General features: G+C 58.2%; 1 protein-coding gene across 2 annotated transcripts in view; it reads left to right on the top strand.

Moving 5' to 3' along the window:
* CAPZB (capping actin protein of muscle Z-line subunit beta) overlaps positions 1–19,237 on the top strand; it is a 128,040-nt gene extending 108,803 nt beyond the window's left edge. The window contains exons 5-10 of one of the 2 annotated variants that reach the window (XM_055331429.1): positions 5,292–5,433; positions 5,747–5,863; positions 14,030–14,095; positions 14,593–14,669; positions 15,631–15,743; positions 18,448–19,237. In XM_055331429.1, coding sequence (XP_055187404.1) covers positions 5,292–5,433; positions 5,747–5,863; positions 14,030–14,095; positions 14,593–14,669; positions 15,631–15,733 — 505 coding nt within the window. In that variant the 3' untranslated portion in view covers positions 15,734–15,743; positions 18,448–19,237. The remainder of the gene's footprint in view (positions 1–5,291; positions 5,434–5,746; positions 5,864–14,029; positions 14,096–14,592; positions 14,670–15,630; positions 15,744–18,447) is intronic. The other variant, XM_055331430.1, reaches the window with a different exon arrangement.
* Positions 19,238–23,512: the final 4,275 nt, after the last annotated feature.

Raw genomic sequence — 23,512 nt, 5'->3', positions numbered from 1 at the left:
AGCCCAGGTTCCCAGAACAAGTTTCCACTTCCTTTTGTGAAGTTGGTCATTTTGAAGTCTTATGTTTTTCCCTCTTTTCTACTCTGCCCCACGCCCTGGAGATCCTGCAGTTGAAGAATTAGGGACACAGAATCTGTGTCTGTGACTATGATGTGATTCAAGTGCAAGGGTCATTTTCCGGGAAAAATGCTGAACTCTGAGGACAGGAGGATTAACTGGCATGTTGGGCTTTTAGTTGGTCCACGTTCAGGGATCTGATGGTAGAGAGTAAACATGACCGGACGCTTCACTGTAATTGCCTGTGCTGATAAATAGGTAACCCACCTGCTGGTCTTGCCTTGTGCTCCTGGCTCGTCCTGGGCACAGGTATCCCATGGTGCCCCGAGCTTCTCGAGTTTACGGAACCTGTATCTGCCTGTTGTCATCAAGTACTCGTTTTCAGATGGCCTGACTTCCGGAGCCAACGCACAGTGGCCCCGTCTCCTTAGTGCCAGCCGTCTGAATTCTCTGTTCCATCTGCCTTAGAAAATGTTCACCCTGGGCAGCCCGGTGGCGCAGTGGTTTGGTGCCGCCTGCAGCCTGGGGTGTGATCCTGGAGACTCGGGATCGAGTCCCACATTGGGCTCCCTGCATGGAGCCTGCTTATCCCTCTGCCTGTGTCTCTGCCTCTCTCTGTGTGTGTGTCTATGAATAAATAAATAAAATCTTTAAAAAAAGAAAAAGAAAATGTTCACCCTCAGGGCGCCTAGCTGACTCAGTGTCTGGAGCCCACAACACTTGATCTCCGGGTCATGAGTTGGAGCCCCATGTTGGAAATGGAATCTACTTCTTAAAAATAAATAATTGATTAATTAAAATTTTTTTAGAAAACAGATATGAAGCGTTTACCCTTACTGAGAATGTCTCAGAAGCCCCCCAAGACCATTGGTGGAACCTCCGACGTGTGGTTGAGGGGGTTTGCTCTTCAGTGACACCAGCTCAGCGTCTGACTCGTTTCCCCTGCTGGTGTTCCTGGGGCTTTCAGAGGAGGCCCCACTGCCTCATGGTTCGAAACTCTCCCGGGTGGCTTCTCCGGTGTCACTGCCGATGGGCCTCGTGTTGTCCAGCTAACAGATCATTCACCCTCTTCACCATCTGTGGGTTTCAGGCCTAACCAAGAAAAGCCTATGCTCTTGTCTTTGGGCCTCTGTATCTGAAAGTTCTCTGAGCTGCCCGCTGACCGGAGGGTTCACCGCAGGAACTCTGGGCCTTGCCTCTTGAGCTCAAACACCAGTGTCGTGGCAGTTGGTACTGGGCCTGTCCTCCCTCCCTTCCTGGATGGTGGAGGCTTTGAGAGGATCGACCCCTGGCAGAGCCCAGAGTAGGCCCGGTTGCTTCCTCCATAGCCTGCTCTGCGTCCTGGGCCACGCTTGAGTGTTCATTCACGTTGACGTGCAGGGCCCGAGAGCGGGTCGCTGGCGATGGTAGAGCCACCTTATTGAAATGGCATGTTAGCATTTAAACAATATTAATACTATTTGACTCATTAAATATACAAAGGCCAGTTAAAGTGCTTCCATGTGTGTGCTGTTAGTTCTGGCGGGCGACTCCTCAGATGGCTTTATGTGGTTTCAGACAACATTTTAGCACATTCTTAAAATACCCACAAAAGCCTTTATGTAAAAACTCATAAATGTGAACCACATAAAAATTATTTTTTTCCTGTTTCATGTCATTATGATCAAAGTACAGTAGGTAAGAATAAATTTTCAAAAACTTGTTGAGGTCCCTCTTTAATTAATGCTTCACTCACAGAGCGAAGCCGTAAACCATGTAATGGGGGGCTGTCTGTATGCCCCGCAGTTACCCCGCCACCAACCTGCTCACCGCGGTCCTGACGGCACTTGTTGGAGAGGCTGGTGTTTCTGGGAGATTCTGAGCCGGCCCTTTCTGGTCACGTAGTCCTCTGCTCCCTTTGTCTTGGAGCATCAGGTTGAGACTTGCTGCCACCCTAGTCCCTGGAGATGCCTTTTGGTGAATGGAATGCAGGTCCGTTGTTGAATTGTTGTGGTCTTGGGGCCCGGCCTGCAGAGGCCGGGTTTCAGCACGTCCGCCTCACCCCGATAGGGAACACCCCAGCGGGACTCAAAGTCAGATCGCAGCATCGCCTCCAACTCGGCTGCCGTTCCTTTATTACACGTCAGATCGACTGTAAGTTAGGCTGCTACCCAGTGGAATACTACCTCAGCTATTAAAATCACTTCTGGAGATCGTGTGGCTCCCTGGAAAAGCGCTAATGAATTCTGTGCCAGGCGCAGAGGCCGAACTCAACACAGCACCATTGCTGCGCTTGTCGTTACGTAAAAGTTAACACATTTGGACAAAGACTTGAGGGGATTTGGAAGAATCAGATTTATAGGATAAGTTGATACATGGTATCATGAGCTGGTTTTTATGTCTCCCTGTTTTGTCATGTCCTTGCAGTGAACTTAATTTTGGAGAAGAGAAAAGCTACTCACATAGAGGTCAGAACTGAGTTTGCTTTTTTACCTCCTTTGTCTCCCACATCTTGGAACTTTGGGCCCCGTCGGCGCGGCCCACAAAGGAAGCTGAGGATGCCAGGGAGAAGCTGCCCGAAGCGAGAGCCAGGCCACCGGGTGGGGCGCCGGAGTGGAAACGGCCAGTTCCACCTTATAAAACATGAATGCGGTTGTTATATTTTCCGGAAGAAAACAAACCTAAGGGATGGGACTGAGGAGGATCAACCGTAGGCTGCCTGGTGCTTTGGAGCTGGTCTCCGGGTGGTGTCGCCAAGGGCTCTCAGGCCACCAGGGTCTCTCCCCAGGTTCCCTTCTAGGGCAGCCTGGCCCACCTTCCCTCGTATTCTAACACGGTGCAGGGCCTTTGGCAAGACCACCGTTGCTCCCTGGTCGTGGGGATCGGGGTGGAAGGGTAAGAATGATCACTGGGCATCAGGCCTTCACTCCTGCATGGCCAGTGGAAAGAAGGGATTATTGGCCCTTTCTAAATGTCAGCACAAGAAAAGCCACAGTTTGTCGAGTTGTTTCTTCCCTTTTGATGTGGGGCTTCTTTCCCTACAAGCCGACCAGAGGGAAAACCAAGGGTTAGAACCCAGCCCTCTCCCTAGCAGCACTGGGATTGGCTGGACTGCTCTTCCTTCAGGAGTGCCGAGTGCCTCCTAGTGAACTTGTGAGCTGAGGGAATCACCAGGACTGAGAACAGGGCAAGAAGGCTCCCCCAGGCCCTGATTCGAACTCACCCAAGCACCGCAGGGTGTCTGGTCTAGAGGTGACCGATAGACCTCCACCCATCCCAGGTGCATTCCAGGGCAGCCTGTGGGTGCCCAGCTTCCTGCGGGGCTGCTCCAGACCAGGATGGCCCTACAGAAAGAGGTGGGGCACAGGTCCCAGACCTAAATACTTCTCTACCCCCTCCTGTCCCCGGAGAGCGGGAGTGTGGAGAGTGAGTTGGAATAAGTAGGGTCCCTGAGTGCCCACTGTTGCAGATTTCTTGGAGATCACCTAGGACAGCACTGAGCTCTGCCCCCCACCCCCAGGTGTGTTTGTGCTCTGTGTTGCCCTGGCCTGGAGCCAGCCGCTTCCTGCCCTGGGGCCAGCACCTCCGTACATCTGTCCAGCAGACCCTCACCACGCTCCTGCTGCGTTAGCCCTGGGAGGGTGGGCAGTGCTAGGAATGGCAGCTGACAGCTTTATCACAGTGGATCCTGCAGGGATGGAGAAGTGGGGACAGGATGTGGTGGCAGCAGCAGGCCGGCCCCACTCTGCCCGAGGAATTCCAGGGGGGAGAGGGGAGGGTAGCAGACCTTGTAGGGACCCTTGGGTGCCCTGTGGGCCTGCGGTGGGTTAGGGCCATGGCACCCTCCAGCCCAAAGGCAGGAGGCTGTCGTTCTCATGAGGAAAGGCTGCTTCCTTGCTCTGATTGTTGCACACTGGTGTAGATCACCAAGTGACCTTCGGATCAAAACTTCTTAGTTTGAAACCGTTTTGGATTTACAGTAAAATTACCCCCAAAAAAGAATTCTTGTGTACCCTTCACCCACATTCTCTAAATATTAGTGTCAACTCTGTACATTTTTAGTATATAACTGCTTTGTTGAGAAATCACAGACATGTTTATTTTTAGTACTTATTTTTACTAAAATCAGTAATAGTCTTTGGTCAGATTATTTATTTTCCTGGGTTTTTTTTTGTTTGTTTCTCAACAGTCCCATAAAGTAGGTATTACTGTTACTATTTTATAACGAAGCTAATGCCCAATTCAGTGGGTACCTGCTAGCACTTAAGAAACAGTTGGTGGGTAATGTGCGGCCACAGCTCATGATGGGGGGTGCTGGGGCCCATGTCCCCCCCGAGCGCATGCTCATCGCCACCCACGTGTGTGCTGCTGGCGAGGCTCCTGGATGCCTGAGCCCATGCTCACACACGACACCAGCCCTCCCAGCAGGTCCCAGAGTGTGCCTGCTACACCGTGGATTCCGAGGTTAATTAGGGTCACAGAGGCCACAGACTTGCTGGTAAAGACGTGCTTCAGCAGCGCGCTGGTAGCAAACGTGCTAGGCCGCAGAGACGTGCGTTTTCCAGTGTTCTCGTTGGTCGTCAGCAGAGTTCAAGGCCCCACATGGCAGCTGGTGACCCGCCTGTGCCCTGGCAGCCTCGCTCTGCCACTGTCACCTTGGGTCTCGGATTTGGGACCTGGCTCGATTTCCTTTTCTCCTCTGGCCTCTTCTTATATTTGTTCTTAGGGATTTTTCCATATCGATTCAGACCGGAGTAGGGAGCTCCACCCTCAGCTCGGCTCTTCCTTTCTGGGGCTCTGGGAGGGGAGGAGTGTGCTGCTGTTTTTCCCCTCTGTCCGCCCTGTGAGATAGCCATCCCCAAAGACAGGAATGTCGAACAGTGACCATTACCCCGTAGTAATGACCCACTGACCGTCCTTTCCACGTCACACACTTTGCTGGATGCTTCCTCTGGAAGAAACCTGGAGCCCAGAGTTGTTTAGTGAGCTTGCCGAAGACCACAAAGCTAGAGTCAGTGGCAGAGCTCACACTCCGATTCATCTTTAGGACTCATGCACCCGATCTTTCTGTGACTCCTCCCCCAACCAGCAGATGCTCAGGACACACGTGAGCAACAGCCCTGGGACCATCACAGGGAGGGAGGGTCCTTAACCCCAGACGTTCAGATGACACTTTGCTGAATGAACCCCCAGGCTGCTGATCTTCAGTCTGACAGGCTTAACGTCTCATGGGCTCGGGCCCCTGTTTCCGGCAGGTATTTTGAAGGCGGTGTCTCGTCTGTCTACCTCTGGGACCTAGATCATGGTTTTGCTGGAGTGATCCTCATAAAGAAGGCTGGAGACGGATCCAAGAAGATCAAGGGTTGCTGGGATTCCATCCACGTGGTGGAAGTGCAGGTACGCCTCCCCAGTGGGTGTTCTTGAAGGGGGAAGTGCTGTGATGTGCAGACCCCTGCCCCCATCACTCCTAAAAATGCCCTGGAGCCCGTCAGGATTGCGGTAGTCACTGACGGTAAAGATCCCCGAAGAACTGAGCACACGTGATCGCAGATTCGGTCCCTTAGAGAACGGCTGGGATTTTACAAGGTCACGTCGTGGCCCCGTATCTAAGGCAGGGACAGGTTAGAGTGACCTCGGGTCCAGGGGCCGCCTCAGGCTCTCCTCAGCTCAGAGTCCCTCCTGGGCTTCTGATCCCTTCCTCCTCCCGCAGGAGAAATCCAGCGGTCGCACCGCCCATTACAAGCTGACCTCCACCGTGATGCTTTGGCTGCAGACCAACAAGTCCGGCTCTGGTACCATGAACCTCGGAGGCAGCCTGACCAGACAGGTAGGGTCTCCCCGGGAGGTTTGATCTTTGGGTCTGGGTCGCGGCGTTTACATTAAAATGCTCCTGGGCCGGTTAGGACACATCCCTGATAACATGTAGGGTGAGTGACTGTCGCTGTGGTGACTTAGATCCCTCGGGAGGACTGTTGGTTGCGAGTGACAGAAGTAAAACGCTGCCGTTACGCAAAAATGAAAACAAGGCTGTTCGCCTAACTGAGAGGCCCAGGCTTGGTTCGGGGTGTCCGGGCCCAGGACGGGAGCTCCCGGCACCGCCTGGCTTCTGCTTCTGGCCCCGGGCAGTCCTGGGGGGAGAGCTCTTCTTTCAGAATTAGGTCTGCCCTCACCCCAGAAATGTCTCCCTGGCCTCGGTTGCTTGTGTCCACCACAGGATCACCTCCTGAGGCCGAGGGGCATGAGGCAGTCTGGGCAGGCTGGGTGGGGGGGCACGTGACTGCGGGGAGTGGTATCGATGAAAAAGGGGTGTCGGATTCCTGCACAAAAACCTGGCTGCTTTTCACGGGGGGGGGGGGGTGCGGGCAGGCAGCAGACCCGGGCCCTGGGCAGAGGCGCTCTGTGCAGAGAAGGGGCGGGGGGCGGGACTGGGGGTGACGGCACAGAGGGCGGGCGGCGGGCTGCTGGGGGCCAGTAGGCAGCGTCTCCAAAACGAGGAGAAAAGGCCGAAATAAAAGCTGAGAGGATCCGGAAGAGGATGTGCCTACATGAAGCATCTGAGCGGGTTTCTGGGCCTTCCTGCGCAGGGGCCCGTAGGGACCGGTCACGGCGGCGCGGGGTCACGCCTGTGTCCCCTGAGCCCCGGCCCCCGCACAGCCGCGCACCGAGGACGGCGCCGTGACGCTCCCCGGCATCCCTCGGCGTAGGCTGGAGCAGGTGCCTTTCAAAACTCCTCACGTTCATCCCCCTCGCGAAGAAAAAGCTGCTTTAGTCGCAGGATCCCGACGTTGGAAGAGCTGAGAGCTCCCCTCCCAGCCTGATGCGACCCCTGCCGCCCCCTCGGCCGGCCCAGGGAGCGCACCGTTCCCTTTACGTTCCCTTTACGCTGGCCTCTGGGAAACATCCGGAACAGACCCTGTCGCCCAGCATGCCGTGCCCCTGGTCGCTTCGGCCCGCACCTCACCTCACGAGTGCGCCGTGTCGCTCCCACCCCTCCTCTCTCTCAGCAGCCTCGGGGGCTCCAGCGATTTCTCGCGTGGTCGGTCCGGTCCGTAAGAGGAGATTGGTGTCGGTCCTCACAGTCTGACTTTCACCCGCTCGCTCCTCGGCAGTGAAGCTGACTCTTGGTCTCAGCTGTCCCGGGGGTCGCCGTTCCTCTTGGTTTTGTCATTTGCACCTTAACCGGGATGACTGTGACTTTGTGGTTTCGAGGCCAGATGCAGAGCCCTCCAGCGGGGCTACTGGACACCTCCTCAGACGGAGGCATCGGTCTGATTATCACCTTTCGTAGGTGCTTTTTCTTAGGGGGAGTTGGCTGACCGGCTGTAAATCCGCCGTCTGAGCAGGGCTTCACATTTTTAAAGAAATGCCCTGGGAGTGGTCTGTGGTCCGATACCCACCCGCCACTTCCGTCTGGCTCCCTGCCTCTGTAGGACCGGGGGGCTGCAGGCGTGGCTGCAGCTGCTTCCTCCTCACCGGGACACACCCCGTCACGGTAGCTCAGGCCCATCTCCTCCTGCAAGGAACGGGGCTGTGCTGTTTCCCACACCTGGCCGCCACCCACCCGAGGCAGCCGTGTCCCTGGACCGTCCTCAGCAGCACTGAGGAGCCCGTTGGACACAGAGATCTTTGGCCCTGTCCTGACCCACCAAATTGGGATCTCAGTTTAGCAAAAACTTCCAGGTAATTTATATGCACACTGACATTCGACAGGTGCTCCTCTTGGGTTCTGCACCCCATTCCACCGTTGGTGGAGGGTGGTCCCGAACCCACACCATCCGCAGCACTTCTCTGGCCACTAGCAGGGCATCCCACAGTTCAGCTGCCTCTGACGCTGTCCACCTGAAGATGGCCTCAGATCCCACCAGTTGAGGGCTCAGGCTCCTGCCCCCTCCCCTCCCCCACAGACCTCTTCAGATGCCAGCCACAAGTCAGGGTGCCACCTGTGCTTCTGACCGACCAGCTGGGTGTCCGAGGTTTCCGTGACCCCCTCCTGGGGTCTGATTACTTCACTGGAGTGGTCACAGAAGCTCACCCAGGGACTCATTAGACTGGTTTATCAGAGTATACAAATCAGCAGCCAAGTGGATACATCAGATGAGGTCATAAACAAAGGAGCTTCCATCGTCTTGGAGTTGAGCTGGCCCAGCATGGTGGCACTTAGAAGCATTCTGTTCCCCAACCTGGAAACTCTCTGAAGCCCCCTGCTCCCCTGCCTGGAAATTGGGGGGTACTGAAAGTCCCCCGGTCACCAGAGGTGTTTTCTAAAGTCACTCCATTAACACGAGCCCAGTTGTGGTAGGAAGGGGCTCATTATGAGTAACAAGACCCCCAAGTCACCTGGACGGCCCTGAAGTGACTTCAGGAACCAAGGACAGGAAGCCAAGAAAGATGGCCCCATAGTGGCTCAGGAGAATCCAAGGCTTATGGGAGCCCTGAGCCGGGAACCGTGGACCAAGACCAGTACACGTGAGGAATGTATGTGTCTTGGGCGTCTGAACGAATGTATGTGTTTCTTACAAATCAGGTTGTCCCAGCTCCACGTGCCTCTCCCCCATCTTTTGCTTCAGTGTCCTTAGCAGCTCATGTCCAGGATGTCCCTCCCCTCCAAGTATGTCTCAGGTGAGCTGGGAGCTGGACTCGGAGGTGCGCAGACCTGACTTCCCGTCCGCTTCAGATGCCTCTTGAAGCATCTGCGTGTAGGACCCCCGACGGCGCCATCCCAAGGGACAGCCTTCGCCTGGTGTCTCTGTGTGAAGGGAGGAGAAAGCACAGACCCAGGAACCCCCGGTCTCCCCGAAGTCGGTGCTGGCCACAGCACAGTGTCCTGGAGAATGTCATCCAAGGGAGCGCCCCACCCACCCCGGGGCCAGTAGTGCCTGAGCTCTCGAGGGTTCCTTTTGATAGCAGACATCTTTTTAAAAGAGATGAAAATTCCAATCTTTTAATACCTCTATTTGATAGAAAAAAAATATATGAAAAGGATGAATTCAAGGACTCTTTCAAGTGGATCTGTAGCCACGAAACCATGGACGTGCACTTGAAAGCTTGCAGAGCAGGTGTTTTGTCAGCAGGCCTGGGGCACATATCTGAGCCTTAGGCTTTCCGTGCTAAGCCTCCACCGCCTCCACTGAGCCTAAGCAGCCTGAAGCCACCAGGGATCTTGGGTGTCCCTGGGTGGGGCTGTCCCCACTCCTTGGAGCCGAGGCTGGTGCATGGACCACAGGCCTTTGTCCTCCAGGAACAACTGGCCGGGCAGCCAGCCGAGCCCCCAGGCAGCGAGCTCTCCCACAGCCCGCCTCCCCCACACCCTGCCACCTGGGCACCAGTGGAACATCCTAAATCTGTATCCGGAGACAGCTTCCTGCACCACTTACCGCTCCAAACTGTTTATAATTCCACTGGTTTACGGCGACAAAATATTCCATCCCCAGCCTTCCTGGTAGTTTTGGTCAGAGCGGCCAGCCCATGGCCAGGGTCTGGTTCCGGCTCGCTGCGAGCAGCGTCCTGCCAAGCCACACGGGCCCGATGAGGGGCTGTCCTCAGCACACCGGGCCGTGGCTGCAGGACTGTTTGGACTGCCTGGTGCTCTTGGGCTTTGATGAGGAAATTCATGCCTCTGTCATCATCCCCGCGGCCGGTCACATAACTCATCTGAGGTGCATTAAAGCCGGGGCTGGTTTCCAAGGTAAGTAATGTGAAAGGAGAGCCAGGGCAGCGGCGGGGGAGACACATCTCCGGCAGTGATGCATGGCTTCTGAGCAAACGGGAAACGGGTCGCGGGTTGAGCCGTGTGTCCCAGATGAACCTCGGGAAAACATCTGGTTGCCTTGGACGGGGGACACGGGGGTCCCAGGTGAGCCGAGCAAACCCGTGGAAAAGGGTGAACATGCATGGTGGTTTGGGGGGCTGTCTCCGGGCTTAGACGCAAGCAAGGTAGTGTTACCTTTCCCATGTAACAGGTGAGGAGACCGACTTTTGAGCCACGAAGTGATTTCCTCGCGATGATCTGGCTAGGGCAGGGTGAGGGAGCTGTTAGAGTCCCCCAGGAGTGAGGTGACTCGGGCTAGATGGAGGCCACCGGGAGGGCTGGAGGGGATAAGCCCGCACCCAGGAGGTCAGTATGTGAGCTGGTGTCAGACTCAAGGCAGGAAATAACGGAGGGCAGGGAGAGGGGAACAGAGAGGGACACATTTTGGGATAGAGCGGGCAACGTTTGGGTGACCTACCACCATGTGAGCCATGGGATCAGAGGAGGCTTCCCCATTTGAGCTCCTCTATCAAGTAGTGCTTGCAGTGACCAGACCCAAGGTGTCCCTCTGGAAGCTAGGCCTTGCTGCAGCCACACACTCAAACCTCGTGCCTCGTGTGTGTTTGGAAGGACCCATGTCACCAGGCACCAACCCTGCAAGCTCTCCTGGCCAGTGATGAGGCACATTCCTCCACAGAGCGCCCCCCCCCCCCCCCCGCCCTCGCTCCTCAGGGCATAGCCCCTCTCCTCCCTCCCCTTTCCTGTTCCCTCTGTCCCCAGGGGTCCCTCCCCAGCTTCAGAGGCTTTGTCCCCAGCCTCTCTCAGTTGAGGCAGCTGTAAGTGTAGGACATGGAGAACTTCCTTCAAATGGTTGGTAAATCTAACAATGACCCATGAGATGAGTTACATGTCGCCCTCACCCATCACCTCCCCTTTGGCCCGCCCTTCCCTTCACTTCCACCTAGCACAGTCTCCCTTAGGGATGTCCCTGGAAATGAGGCAGGTACATAAAGTGTTTTGGCAAATCCACGCAGCCAGGGGGCTGGGGGGGGGAGGGCGCGCGGTGGTCTGTGTGGGAGCCCCGCACAGCCAGATCATGCAGTCCTTCCAGGGGAGGAGGGCGGAGGGAAGGCTGTGGAGCAAGTAAGAGATGTTGCAAGCCAAGTACCAACATGTTGAAAAGGAAGTTGCATTGAGAGGTCACTTCTCCTGTGTGACAGCTGGAGACGTGAGAAAGAGGCTAGATCATAAATCTCTGGAAGGAGATCCAAGGTTTCCGATCCGGGGATGGGCCCTGCAGATGTTCGTTTGATATTTTTTTCAGATTCTAAATATTTAGAAACAAAGGTGGAATGTTTTGTCGAGTAGGGGGATTAGGCTGGTCCTTTGCAAGCTGAGCTCTCTCCTCACTCAGACGCAGGCGCCCTGTGACAGATCTTCACGCAGTAAAACTCCAGCAGAGGCACCTGCCCAGGTGTCATGGCAGAGAAATCCTCTTTGACTCGAGCTTGGCAGTCAGGCAAGGCCAGGCTGTCCATCCTGGTGAGGGGAGGAGGCCCTCGCGCTCCCCCGGATGTAGGGGAGCAGGGCTACGGGCTCAGGGAGTGCTTTCTTGCTGTGGGAGGCACAGCTACAGCTGCAGCCGGCTCCCTGTGTTCCCAGAGGTGGCCTGGAGGCTCCAGTGTTGTGGCTTCTAGGGACCGGCCACAGAGGAAGGGACTGGAGATCCTGGGGTGGGGAGGGGGCTGAGCAGGGATGGATACTATTGGGAGTCTCCAAGCCCTGGACTGTGGTCCGTCTCAGATTTTTTTCTCGTAAAGAATGTACATGAATGTGAGCACACGGAGAGGTCTCGTGGAAGAAAACAAGCTGTGGAATCGTCCAGACCTGGTTCAGTCCTAGCCTGCTGCCTTCCAGCTGTGTGACCTGGACAGACCACTCCCCCCTCCCATTTCCAAAATACGCATTTTCACCCTCAAGCTAATAATGCTTATTCGGAAAAGTTGCTATAGAGTAGAAATAAAAAACCACTTGGACACATGGTTTGTGCTCAATAAATAACAGCTATTTCTGCTACTACCACATACCTTACAAGCAGAGACTTTTCCATCTTCTAGAATACATGTAGTTTTAGGCTCAATTAAAATTTCCCTAAACCGGGCAAACCGAACCTTCCTTGAGAGGCCTTCTGGCCATATGTTAAGTCCTGGCCTCCAGCCCAGCTCCTAACCAGAGCCCGGTTCAGTCATCGGGAGGACGTCGCCGGCTTCTGCCCAAGAGCCAGGACCGGAGGAGCCCCGGGAACGGAGCTGCCATTCTCCCGGGCTCCGTCCTGATCCTGATCCTGTGCATAGCAGCTCATTCAGCAGAGGCCGTGGGCTCCAGGGGCGGAGCCGTGGAGCAGGCGCTGGCTTCCCTCAGGGTCCCCCCCGCGCCGGCTGTGCTGCAGAGCGGCCGGAGAGGCTGTACGTACACCCTTCCGAGGTAGACAGCCTGCCTTCCAGACACTCACCGTGTCCTTCCCATCTCCAGGCCACAGGGAGGAGGGGGAGAGGTGCTTGATGGGGACGAGCGGGCTGGGCCCAGACTTCAGACTTGGTTGGAACCACCTTGTGGAACATCTGTGCGGCCACAGCACATAAAAATGTTTTCGTCTGGCAGCCACTTTTATAAGGATGTAATAATATATGCATTGCAAAAATAGTCCTATTTTTGGTGGGTCAGCATTTCCAGCAAGCTGACCCTGACCAGGTGTGGAGGGAGTCAGCAGGGGTGTGGGCAAGGGGGCCGTGGAAACGTCTGTGTTGCAAGACCTCTGCCTGCACCCCAGCCCTTGTCTTCCTTCCCCTCCCCGGTCCCTGCTAGGCCTTTCCTTGGGCTCAGATCCCCTGCCACGAGCTTAGGGACCTCTTGTGCCCTTTAGGGGAGACCAAGCCTCCTCACTTTGCCCCTCCCTTGTCCCCCCTACCCTCACACCCACCCCAGACCTCTCTTACCTTTGGACAACCAGTAGTTTGATCCTGGAGCACAAAGATGATACCCAAGAGGTTGGGTTGCTGATGTGACTTTACTTACCCTGATGGCCCAGAGCCCTTTGCCAACAGCTCTGACCCCAGTGGGGTGCCTGGCTGGTGTAGTCGGTTCCGCTTTCAGCTCTTGGTTTCGGTTCAGGTGGTGGGACCGAGCCCCCGTCTGGCTCTGTGCTCAGCCCGGAGCCTGCTCCAGATTCGCCCTCCCGCTGCCCGTCCCACTTCTATGCATTGCGTACACACTCGCTCTCTTTCTCGCGTAAATAAATCTTTAAAGAATTAATTAAAATAACAAAGTGGGCCCCTCCACAAGCTCAGCCTGAGGTTGCCAGGAGTCCACCCCCTGCTCGGCACTGGGGAGGGTGAGACTCACACTCTGTGGGAGGACAAGACTCCTGGGGGTCAGGCCCGTCGGGCTTCTCCCTGCCCAGCCACGCTCCAAGCTGCCCTCTGGCCCAAAGAACCTTTTCCGTGTCAGGAAAGGGAGCGCACAGGGAGCGCACGGCCGTCCAGGTCTCCAGCCCCAGAGGCCCTTCCCCCCCCCCCACCCCCCGCCCCCGCCCTGCCCGCGTTTTCTCCACTCCTGAGCTCTGGCTGCCCCGATGACACGCTCTGATCTTTTCATCCTGTCTCGGCCTCTGCGTCTTCAACCACTGTCCCGTTCTGTGACCGGGCTGCTCAGCACCCTCCGGGGCACCCCGCGAGCTGTGGACACGGGACCTCTCCTGGAGGAATCGACCTCATGGGAGACGGGGGGTTCTCGAGCGGGAGCGCCCAGGTCGCGAAGCCCCGGCCCCACCCGCTGCCGCCTCTAATAGCTGTAACAGTAAAGGTTATCGGGTCAGAACGGACCCCGCGAGGCTCCATGGCTGGGTCCCTCCCAGGACCCCACTGGGTCACAGTCTAGGAACCTGGGTCCCGACGGCCGGCCCCGCCACCAGTCTGCGCGTCCCGTCAGCCCGGCTGCAGGCTGCTGGTCCCTCCCTCCGAAGCTGCCGCCGCAGGGCCGCCGAGGCACGCCGGAGGCTCCCCCGCAAGGGACGCGGACAGCCGGAGCCGTGCCCGGCCGGGTGGTCCTCTGCTGGCCGAGCTGTGTGGACCAAAGCTGAGGCCCCCCCGCGGGGGTGCCCCCGGAGCAGCCGGCTCTGCGCGGCCCCGGCTCGTTCGCAGGAGCGCGCGGGCCTCTGACGCCGAGCGACCGTCTGATCTCTTGCAGATGGAGAAGGACGAGACCGTGAGCGACTGCTCCCCGCACATAGCCAACATCGGGCGCCTGGTGGAGGTGAGTGGGCCCCGGGCTCCTCCCGGCGGGGCAGCCCGCAGCGTGCGCGAGTCGTGTTGCTCGGGCCTTGCCCGTCTGCCCTGGGCTCGGCTCCCCAAGCCCGCCGGCTGGCAGGCGCCCCAGCTCAGCCAGGACGCACCCGTCGGGGCCGCGGCCCCTGCCTTCCCTTGGCCACACTCTGTGTTGGTCGGGGACCGAGGGGTGGAGGCGTGGCACAGACGGGGAACCTGCCAGTGGTGTGAGCTCCCTGGAGGGCCGTCGGTGTTGGCCGCTGGTCCCCGAGTGTTGGCTTCTCAAGCCCGAAGCCCGGGAAGCGCTCCCGTGGAGTCTCGGCAGGGTGGGGGCAGGCGTGGGGGCCTGGGGGCCGGCCTGGCTGTGGCGCGGTCCTGCACCTCCCCCCTGTGGTGGCGGCGGGGACTGCAGGGGTGAGCGGCCGGTGGGGAGGGTGGGCCTGGGGCCTCCGTTTGCCGCCCTGACCCGACCGACCTCCCTTCCAGGACATGGAAAATAAAATCAGAAGTACGCTGAATGAGATCTACTTTGGAAAAACAAAGGACATCGTCAACGGGCTGAGGTAACGTACCCACAGCACAGGCTTCACGACCAAAAGACGTGGGTTTGAATCCTAGGCCTGCTGCGCGGGGTGGCACCGGCCTCGGGTCGTCGCTGGCTCCTGCCTGCTGTTGTGTTTGCTGGGGGCATCGGTGCCCTCGGGACCGCGAGGGAGTGCAGCCTGTCGGGCGGCCTGCTCTTCTCTGGAGCCCCCGGGGGCTCTGGTGGCCGTGTCCCTGTCCTGAGCTGCCCGCCCCCGCCCCCTTCTGGTGCCCTCGGTTCTGCAGCGCTGGCCCAAAGGAAGGCGGAAAGGGTTCTCTGGGCCGTCGAAGTCCGGGGGGACAGGGCAGGAGATGCAACCGTGGGACGAGCACTGGCCTTGGGGTCAGAAAACTAAGAGCTCCTGCAGGTGCTGTGCGACCCCCGGCCGGTGGCTCCTTTTATTGGGCCTCCCCCGGCCCGGGGGGCAGGTGGGGTAGCCTCTGCCCTCAGCTTCAGCCCCCAGGGCCCCGTTCCATGTTTCAGGCTCTGCTTTGGGGCCGACAGCAGAGGCAGGGAGCTGCTCCGGGGGCTGCCCTGACTTGTGGATTCACCCAGGAGACAGATTCCTGGTCTCCTGCTCATATGGTTTGAAATAGCGAGGAGCCCCCTGGATCTGCATCTCTCCCATTTCCACCTGCCGGTGGGGAACTCAGTCTGGCCTCTGGCGGGTTCTGTTCCTCCTCTGGCAACATCGTTGTCCTCTGGTCACCTGGGGCCCACACTCCGTCCCGCAGACATGCTCCCAGCAGGGGGGCGGTGGCCGGGCCCCCTCCAGCCTCGAGTTCAGCGGCTCCCGCTCTGTGCTGCGCCCCAGAGCGCAGGGCCCTTGGACATGGCTCTGCCTTCTACCCCGTACGCCCCTGCGTCTCCAGCAGTCACCTCATGCTCCTAGGTGCGTGTCCCTCCCTCCCGCCGCACTCATCTCTGACCACTCTCTGTAGATCTGTTGACGTAATCCCCGACCACCCCAAGTTTCAGCAGCTGCAGAGGGAGCTTTCCCAAGTGCTGACCCAGCGCCAGATCCACATCCAGCCTGATAACTAAGCCGACGCAGGTACCCTGCCTGAGAGGCGTGAGCACCCTCCCCACTAAACAGGACTCACCAACCCGCCGCCACCCCCGGACCAGCTGTGGCTGCGCGGTCCTCTAAACCACCACTAACCCCCGTGTCGGCTCACGGCTGTGGGCGGCCGCGGTAACACGTAGACTCGGCCCCGTGTAACCCAGACCCGTATCACGTGTGTGCTGTGTGTGTGTCTTGCACTCTGGGCAGGGGTGGGTGTGGGGCAGAGATGGGGCTTGGCCGTGGCTCTGGAGGAAGCCCAGTCTGGGGATTAACCCTGCGTCTCCAGCAGAAACTGCCTGTCTGCACCGCTCTGGTCTCAGAGCCGGGGTCTGGGCACGGCCTTCACTCGGCCGCGTGCCCCAGGGCAGCCTCCCCGAGCCCCCTCTCTGTGCACCGGCGCCTCTGGCCTCCCCACCAAGCATCCCAGAGGCCAGATGAGCCTTCTCCATGGGAAATGGACCGTTTGGGGCCGTGGCTTGTGAAAGGGGTGTGTGGCCCCAAGCCGGAGGCTAGAGCACAGAGCGGAGGCCAGAATCCCCCCGGCTGGGCTTGCTGCACCCCCAGACTGGTTGCTGCTGGAGCTGCTTGGACCGGCATAACCTTCTGCCCCTAACAAGCTGCAGCCGTCCTCTTAAACGCCTCACACTGACGGAAAGGAGCAAGTGTTGCTTGTTGACCACAGCTGTGAACCCCGACTTGAGCCCATGACAGATACAGATGGGGGAAAGCCCGCGTCCTGGGAGAGGAGGGAAACTTTTAATCCAAGGCGCTCGGAAGCCCTCAGGGCAGGGCTAAGGGATTTCTGCCCAGACCAGGGACTGGCCACTGGAGCCTGACCCAGAAGAGGCCCAGCAGGATTTCGGGGGAGCGGGGGGCATTGATGCAACCAGGCTCCTCTGTGTTCATGGGACTCCAGCGTGTCTGGGCCTCTGAGTGCCACCCTCAGGCCTTGCGCTGGGACGTCCCATTCCCATCGCAGCGAGAGGAAACCTGCTTAAGGCGTGCCGTGGTACTGCCGGCGTCTTCCCCAGCCCCTCAGCTTTTGTTGGGGGTGGGGTGGGGTGTAAAGTCTTCTAGAGCCCTGCCCTGGGTCAGTCCCTTGGCCACCCCCCTGGAAGCTTTCCAGCATAGAAACCCCCCCACCCCCCAAGCAGCGGGCAGCCGGGCTCTCCGTGGGTCCAGGACACGTCCTCCTTCCCACTCTGAGCCAGCACTTCCTCTGGGCATTGATTGGACATTGCTTGGCAGTGACCTTTCCAGGCTGTGTCCCCCAAATTATATCTCCAGGCCATTCTGAGCCCAGTCTCCCGTGCCTTACCTAGTCTCCCTCTGGTTCTAACTCTGGAACTTTCTCCCTTGTGGAGGTTGAGGACGGGGCCCAGGCCAGGCCTGGTGTGCTTGGCTGCTCCTTCCCAGAAGAGCCAGCACCCACGCAGGCCTGGGAGCCGTGTGAGCTGTCGCTTCCTCCCCCTGGAAGCTTTTCCAGAAGCACATGGTGGGCTAAGAACCGAAGCCCGGGGCCACGGGCTGCCGTCTGATGCTTCCTTTTGCTACCGCTGAGCCGGGGCAGCCCAGGATGCTTGTTCAGAAACATTCCACCGAAAACCATGGCACTTCTCCTGAGAGTTTTTTAGTGGTTTACAGATCAGCTTATCTGTGCCCCCCTCAGACTTGGGAGGCCACGTGCCATGATTTTTCTGGGATTCAGTAGCCAGAACTCAGTTTGGGATGTTCTTGGTTCTCCCAGTTCTGGAAGTCGAGGATTCTTTTTTGCCCTGTCTTCCGGCCTTTTCACGGCCGATGCTTTCAAGCCTGAGATTCCCACGGGCCGCAGTGTCCGCAGCTTTCCTGCCAGGCAGCCTGCACCCTTCCGTCACTGCTTCGAGACTGTTGAGAAGTCTATAAGAAGTTTATTAAGTTCTTGGTCAACACGTTGGGTCAGTTTGACAGAGCGACCTTTCAGGCCCTTGCGGGGGGCACTTCCCTGAGCCTCACTTTCCTCGCCTGTGAACTGGGGACACCAGGAGGCCCCCCGGGATCTTTGAGGGGAATGAGAGCTGTGGGAAGCACTGTGTGCGCCGCCCGGCCTCTGCGGAGCTTAGCGGCCGCTTGCTCTGGTGCAGAGCTTAACGCCCGTGCGCAGGTGCACCGGCCCGCACGTCCCCACAAATCCGGGATCGGACAGCAGGGACCCAGGGCCTCTCGTCTCCGTCCCATGCTGCCTCCTGAAATCCAGGCTGAGGGAGCTTCTCGGCCAAGTTCAGCTGACGGTGCCGCACAGCAGCAGGCTGCCCGCGCCTGCCCTTTGGGGGCTGCCCTGGACGTGCACCCAGTCTGCTCAGATGTCCAGAGGTTCTTAAGTGTTCGCTGCACCCTGCACCCTGCACTTGGGGGGTGAGCCGCGGGCCGCCTCTGCCGGGCAGGGGGGCGGTGAGGGGAGGCTCCCCGGCAGGGCCCCTGAAGCACGAGGGGCTCGGCTGCGTTGCTCTCGAAGCCCAGGAGCCACCCTCTGGCTCAGGCTGACTTGGGACCCGCGCCCGGAGGAGTGGAGTGGGGTTCTGGTGACCCCAGGCGGGCCGTGCACGGAGGCCCCGGCGGCCCCACGGTCACCCGAGGAGGAGGAGGCAGCGTGACCCGGCCCTCGGGCCGCCGCTCCCCGTGACGCGCACTGACGCCCTCTTTCCCCCGGCAGGTCTGTGCAGACTTTCGCAGACAAATCAAAGCAAGAAGCTCTTAAGAACGACCTGGTGGAGGCCTTGAAGAGAAAGCAGCAGTGTTAGAGCTCCGCTCCGCGCTCGCCCGCGGACCGCCACGCCTCCGTAGAGTCCTTTCTTAGAAAACTCGTCCTCTGCCCCCGCCCCGCCCCCCCACCAGGTCCCTAACACCGGCATCGCGACCGCACAGCGCCATCTCCCCAGAATAAAGCCCAGTAAACACCCCTGTCTCCGAGGCCTACTTCCCACCACGTTTTGCTATCAGAACTCTCCTTGTTTCCAGAGCCCGTGTGCTTTTGTTTGCCCCAGTCCCCCCCCGCCCCCCGCCTCCCCCCTTTTTGTTACATTGGTGTAAAAAATGTAAAACAAAAAAATTTTATGAACTAACTGTGGTGTGTGAAAGAGAGAAGAAAAACTGGAAATCTGATTCCACGTGTGTTTGGGAGTTGCTTGGGGTTGGGGCCGGGGGGACAGGGGACAGCTCCCGGAGAAAGGAGGTGGCCCTCAGCGTCGTCCTGCACAGACTGGCCCCTGTCCCACGGAGCCCACGTGGTGGGGGCGCGGAGTGGGGCCTGCTGACCGTCTGCTCTTCTGGCCAGGTGCTTTTCTGTCAATTTTTATGGAATGCAAAAGGAGTTTTTTGTTTTATTTTGTTTTTTTGTAAAGCTTAAAAAAAGAAAATCTACATCTTATACTTGAGCTTCCATACTTAAAAAAAAAAAAGAAAAAAAGAACAAAAAAATAAATAAACAAACTGGGACGCAGTTAGCACCGGCCTTGTGTTCTCTCTCACCTCGCCGGCATGCTGGCCCCGGGGTGGCGGCAGAGGGGGGACCCCCACGGTGGGCGAGAAGAGGGGCCCTTGTGGGGCCCAGGGCTGCTGCTCTGCTCCCCAGCCCACGCGCCCGGAAGAGCTGGGCACCCCATGTCCCGTCACCCTGGGTGTGGCCTCCCCCACCCCCACCTTCATCCCCGCAGACCCCCGCTGTGTGTGGGACTCCGCAGTCCCTGCTCTCCTACTGACACCAGACAGCTGGGGGGCCAGTTCGGGGGTCCCACGCCCTGGCTGTGGGGTGAGCTCTGCACCCACTTAACACCCCTGGGGCGGGTGGTGGTCTCAGGCCCTTTCACCCTGTCACTGTGGTCTTGACAAGTCAGCTTCCTGGGCCCTCCCTGAGCTCCCTCTGGGGCCCCAGATTCCAAGACACACACCCCCACCCCGTTCCAAACTCCTTCGTTTGCATCACTGACTGCAGCACCACGTGGCACATGCCCTCGACCCTCAGCCACCGGAGGAAGCAGGCAGCGTGGACGGGCCTCGCTGATGCCACCGCCGCCACCGCCACCCTCCAGCAGCCGCCTGAGTGCGGCCACATGGCCCTCCCCTGGCGTGACCCAGGCCCAGCCAGTTCAGTTCTCGCCTGACACTCTCCGACAGGAAAGAGCTGGTCCCACAGGGAAGGTTTCCTGCTCCCAAGATCCTGGAGCAGCCCCGGCCCCTGACCCCAGCTGCCACCCACCCGCTCACCTTCACCTTCCCTCCGGAGCTCCCCACAGGTGCCTGCAGCTCTGGGCCAGCGAACCCTAAGGAGGCTGGAGGGAGGGCAGCTCCCCACCTGCTGGCCCGTCCTGGAATTCTCGGTGATGAAGCCTCTACAGCAAAAGCTTCCTTTTTTTTTTTTTTTTTTAAACGATTTTATTTATTTGGGAGAAAAAGAACACGAGCAGAGAGAGGGGCAGAGAAGGAGGGACAAGCAGACCACGCTGAGCGTGGAGCCCGACGCGGGGCTCCATCCCACAACCCCGAGAGCATGACCCGAGCTGAAATCAAGAGGCACCCAGGTGCCCAGAGCTCCAAGCTTTTTAAAAATAAAGTACATCTCGTTCCAGTTAATGTTAAGAATTACCTATCATAGAAGTGAAAGTGTTTCACCATCAGTTTCTCAATGTAACTAACATTTGTAAAACTTTCAGCCCGAAAACCAGATTACTTAATCCTACCTTGTCGGGTCATCATTTCAGCCGGAACCTACCTGCTTCGCTACAAATATTTTGAGTGAGGGCTTGTTACTGATTTTGCAATTCTCTTTTCTGCCCTTAGGAAGCAGATGATCTATTATTAAATCGATAACTTTTTTAAAAAAACGAGTTGGTGCTATTTTTGTGTCATAAAAACCTTATAATTCACATCACCAACAGTCTATTCACTTTTTTAAAAGATGAAGTTCACAGCATAAACATTTTCTATAAATTCAATTTAAAGAAATGTTCTAGTCTATTGAAATGTACAAAACTTTTTAATGTCGTATTTTTAATTTTCTATGACTTTCTCTTTCAGAATACTATGTCAGGGGCACTTGGGTAGTTCAGTCAGTTAAATGCCTGACTCTTGGTTTCGTCCCAGGTCATGACTCAGGGTTGGGAGATCGAGCCACGTCGGGCTCCCGCTCAGCACCAGCATCTGGTTGAGATTCTCTCCCCCTGCATGAGTGCACACATGCTCTCAATTAAAAATCTTTTTTAAGATTTGATTTATTTTTGTTAAAGATTTTATTTGTTCATGAGAGACACAGGCAGAGGGAGAAGCAGGCTCCATGCAGGGAGCCCGATGTGGGACTTGATCCCAGGTCTCCTGGACCAGGCCATGGGCCAAAGGCAGACGCTCAACCACTGAGCCACCCAGGCGCCCCTGTTCTCTACCTTTATTGTGCAACCTTTAAAAAAAGTTTTCAGTAACCTCTACACCCTAAGTGGGGCTTGAGCTCACAACCTCAAAATCAAGAGTCACACGCTCCACCATCTCAGCCAGTCCGGTGCCCCATCTCTGTGCAACTTTTCAACGTCAATGGCCAATTACTGCTTCACAGAATGAAGACAGTGTCACATACATGCACATTTTTGACCGGTCTAGGGATGAAATTCTTCACAATTCCTCATGCACATTAGGCATTTGGGTTACCATCAGATAGTAGAAATGTTGCAAACTAGAATATAGTCTTAATTTTTTTTTATTTAAATTTACTTAACATATAATGTGTTCTTGGTTTCAGAGGTAGAGGTCGGCGATTCCTCGGTCTTCTAGAACACCGTGCTCACTCCGTCACGAGCCCTCCTCAATGTCCATCACCCAGTTACCCCATCCATCCATCCATCCACCCGAGATGTAATCTATTCTTATACCTGTAACTTCCATGCAGATTTAGTAATCACTAACTTGGTTTTTTTTTTTTTTTTCAAATAGTGTCCTGGAGCTAGAACTCCTACACCATACGCTCCCGTGTCAGGCGTACACATTCGGCAGTGCTGTGATTGTGCATTGCGGGCCTGCCTCCTTCACCAGGTGGAGGGCTCCTGGAGGGACAGTCACTCTCATTCACTTACTGAGCACCTACTGTGTACTGCGGTGAGCAGGACAGAAGTCAGCCCACATTGTGGTGGGGGTAGGGTCGTGCCCACTAATAAAAATCATCTTTACGGACCACTTCTGTGCTGGGCCCAGAGATCCCAGTGGGTGGCTGTGTCCTCGGGGCTGCAGGACCGATCAACTCCCCCAGAGTTAACCCGAGCGGAAGGCAAGCCCCACTCCCGCCGCAGGGCTAACAGTGACCTGACCAGGTAAGCGCTGGCAAGTTGGGGCAGGGAGTCAGGTCTCAGCACCCGGCTGCCTACCCAGGGGCCTCCGCGGTCCGTCCGTCCGTCCAGCAACAGTGAAGGCCAAGTCCAATAGCAGAAGAGGTAGAGAGGGGAGTGAGCTGTGGGGTGCTCCCCTTTCTCCACTTTGGGGGCTGAAGGCCACATCCACGCTGTGGCTTAAACCCCAGGTTCACTGAATTAACCCAGGGGAAACCCCCTCCTGGGCGGGGAGGGTCTGGGGACACACATGCGGGACCCTTCCTGCTGCCACGGAGATCGCCACCTGCCCGCTTCCCCCACCCCACCCCCACCCCGCCAGGACTCAGGGGACAGCGGGACCAGGCTCTGCGCAAGGCGTCTGCACTCACGGCATCTCAGTAGTTACAGGCTAGGCCTCTTTAGGGGGGGCCGGCCCGGCCCCCTGCTCCCCATGAGTGTCCAGAGGGACAATCCCTCCCGGACAAGGGCGAGTGACAAGTGCGGAGCCTGGGCCTGAACCCCGAATGCAGAACACGGGCCGCACACGAGGCGGGAGGCAGGGCCTGAGGCCGCACCTGGAGGGCAGGCCCCGCCCTCTGCGGCCACCCGAGCACCTCCACCTGCGAGCCCCACCCCCCGCACACCTGGCCGGCGAGGGGGGTGGGGGGGGGACTGGCAGACCCTCCGCGGCAGAGGACAAGCTCCTCCATTTACCTCCCGGGCCGTCACTTGGCCGTGACCGCGTCGTTCGCAGGGCGCTCCGGGGCCTGAGCCCTCCCAGCCGGGCCTTCCCGAAGGGGAGGGGACCGGAGCCGTGGGGCAGGACACGAGGCGGGACACAAGGCCGGGCACCGCAGCCGCCAGCCACCGCCTCCCGGGCCAGGGCCGTGCGCAGGGCTGTGCCGCTTGTCCCCGAGCCACGGGCACCCCGGCTCCCGCCACCACGCCGAGCGGGCCACCAGCGACCAGACAGGGCACAGGGCGCCCGAACCAGCCCAGGCGGAGCCGGCTGGGGGGGGGGCGGGGGCAGAGGCTCAGCCTGCGGGGGGTGGGATCGCGGGCGGATCACGGGGCGGAAAGCTGCTGGGGCCCTCAAAGCCGGTTTTGCATCCTAAGTGCCCGACTCAGGAGGGCCCAGCCAGGCCCTGCACGCAAGGGGAGCTCAATGGCCGGGCCGACTCGCCCTGGCTGCACCCCTGAACCTCAGAGCCCCCCATCCCCCCCCGTCGTGTGTCGTGTCCCCCCGACCCAGTCTCCCGCCGCCCTGGCCCTGCCCCATGACCCTGCCGTCAGCCTGGCTTCTGGGGGCCCATCCTGGGAGCAGCCCAGACCCACAGCTCCAGGCCTGTGCACACACCTTCCCCTTCCTGACCCGCTCTGCCTCCAGGATTCTGCTCCACGGGTGCCCCTGGGGGACTCAGCCTGTTAAGC

The sequence above is a fragment of the Nyctereutes procyonoides genome, unplaced genomic scaffold (genome assembly GCF_905146905.1).
Source record: "Nyctereutes procyonoides isolate TBG_1078 unplaced genomic scaffold, NYPRO_anot_genome, whole genome shotgun sequence".
Classification (NCBI taxonomy): domain Eukaryota; kingdom Metazoa; phylum Chordata; class Mammalia; order Carnivora; family Canidae; genus Nyctereutes; species Nyctereutes procyonoides.
The sequence above is the reverse complement of the archived record's forward strand: the minus strand, read 5'-3'. Positions and strand labels throughout refer to the sequence as shown.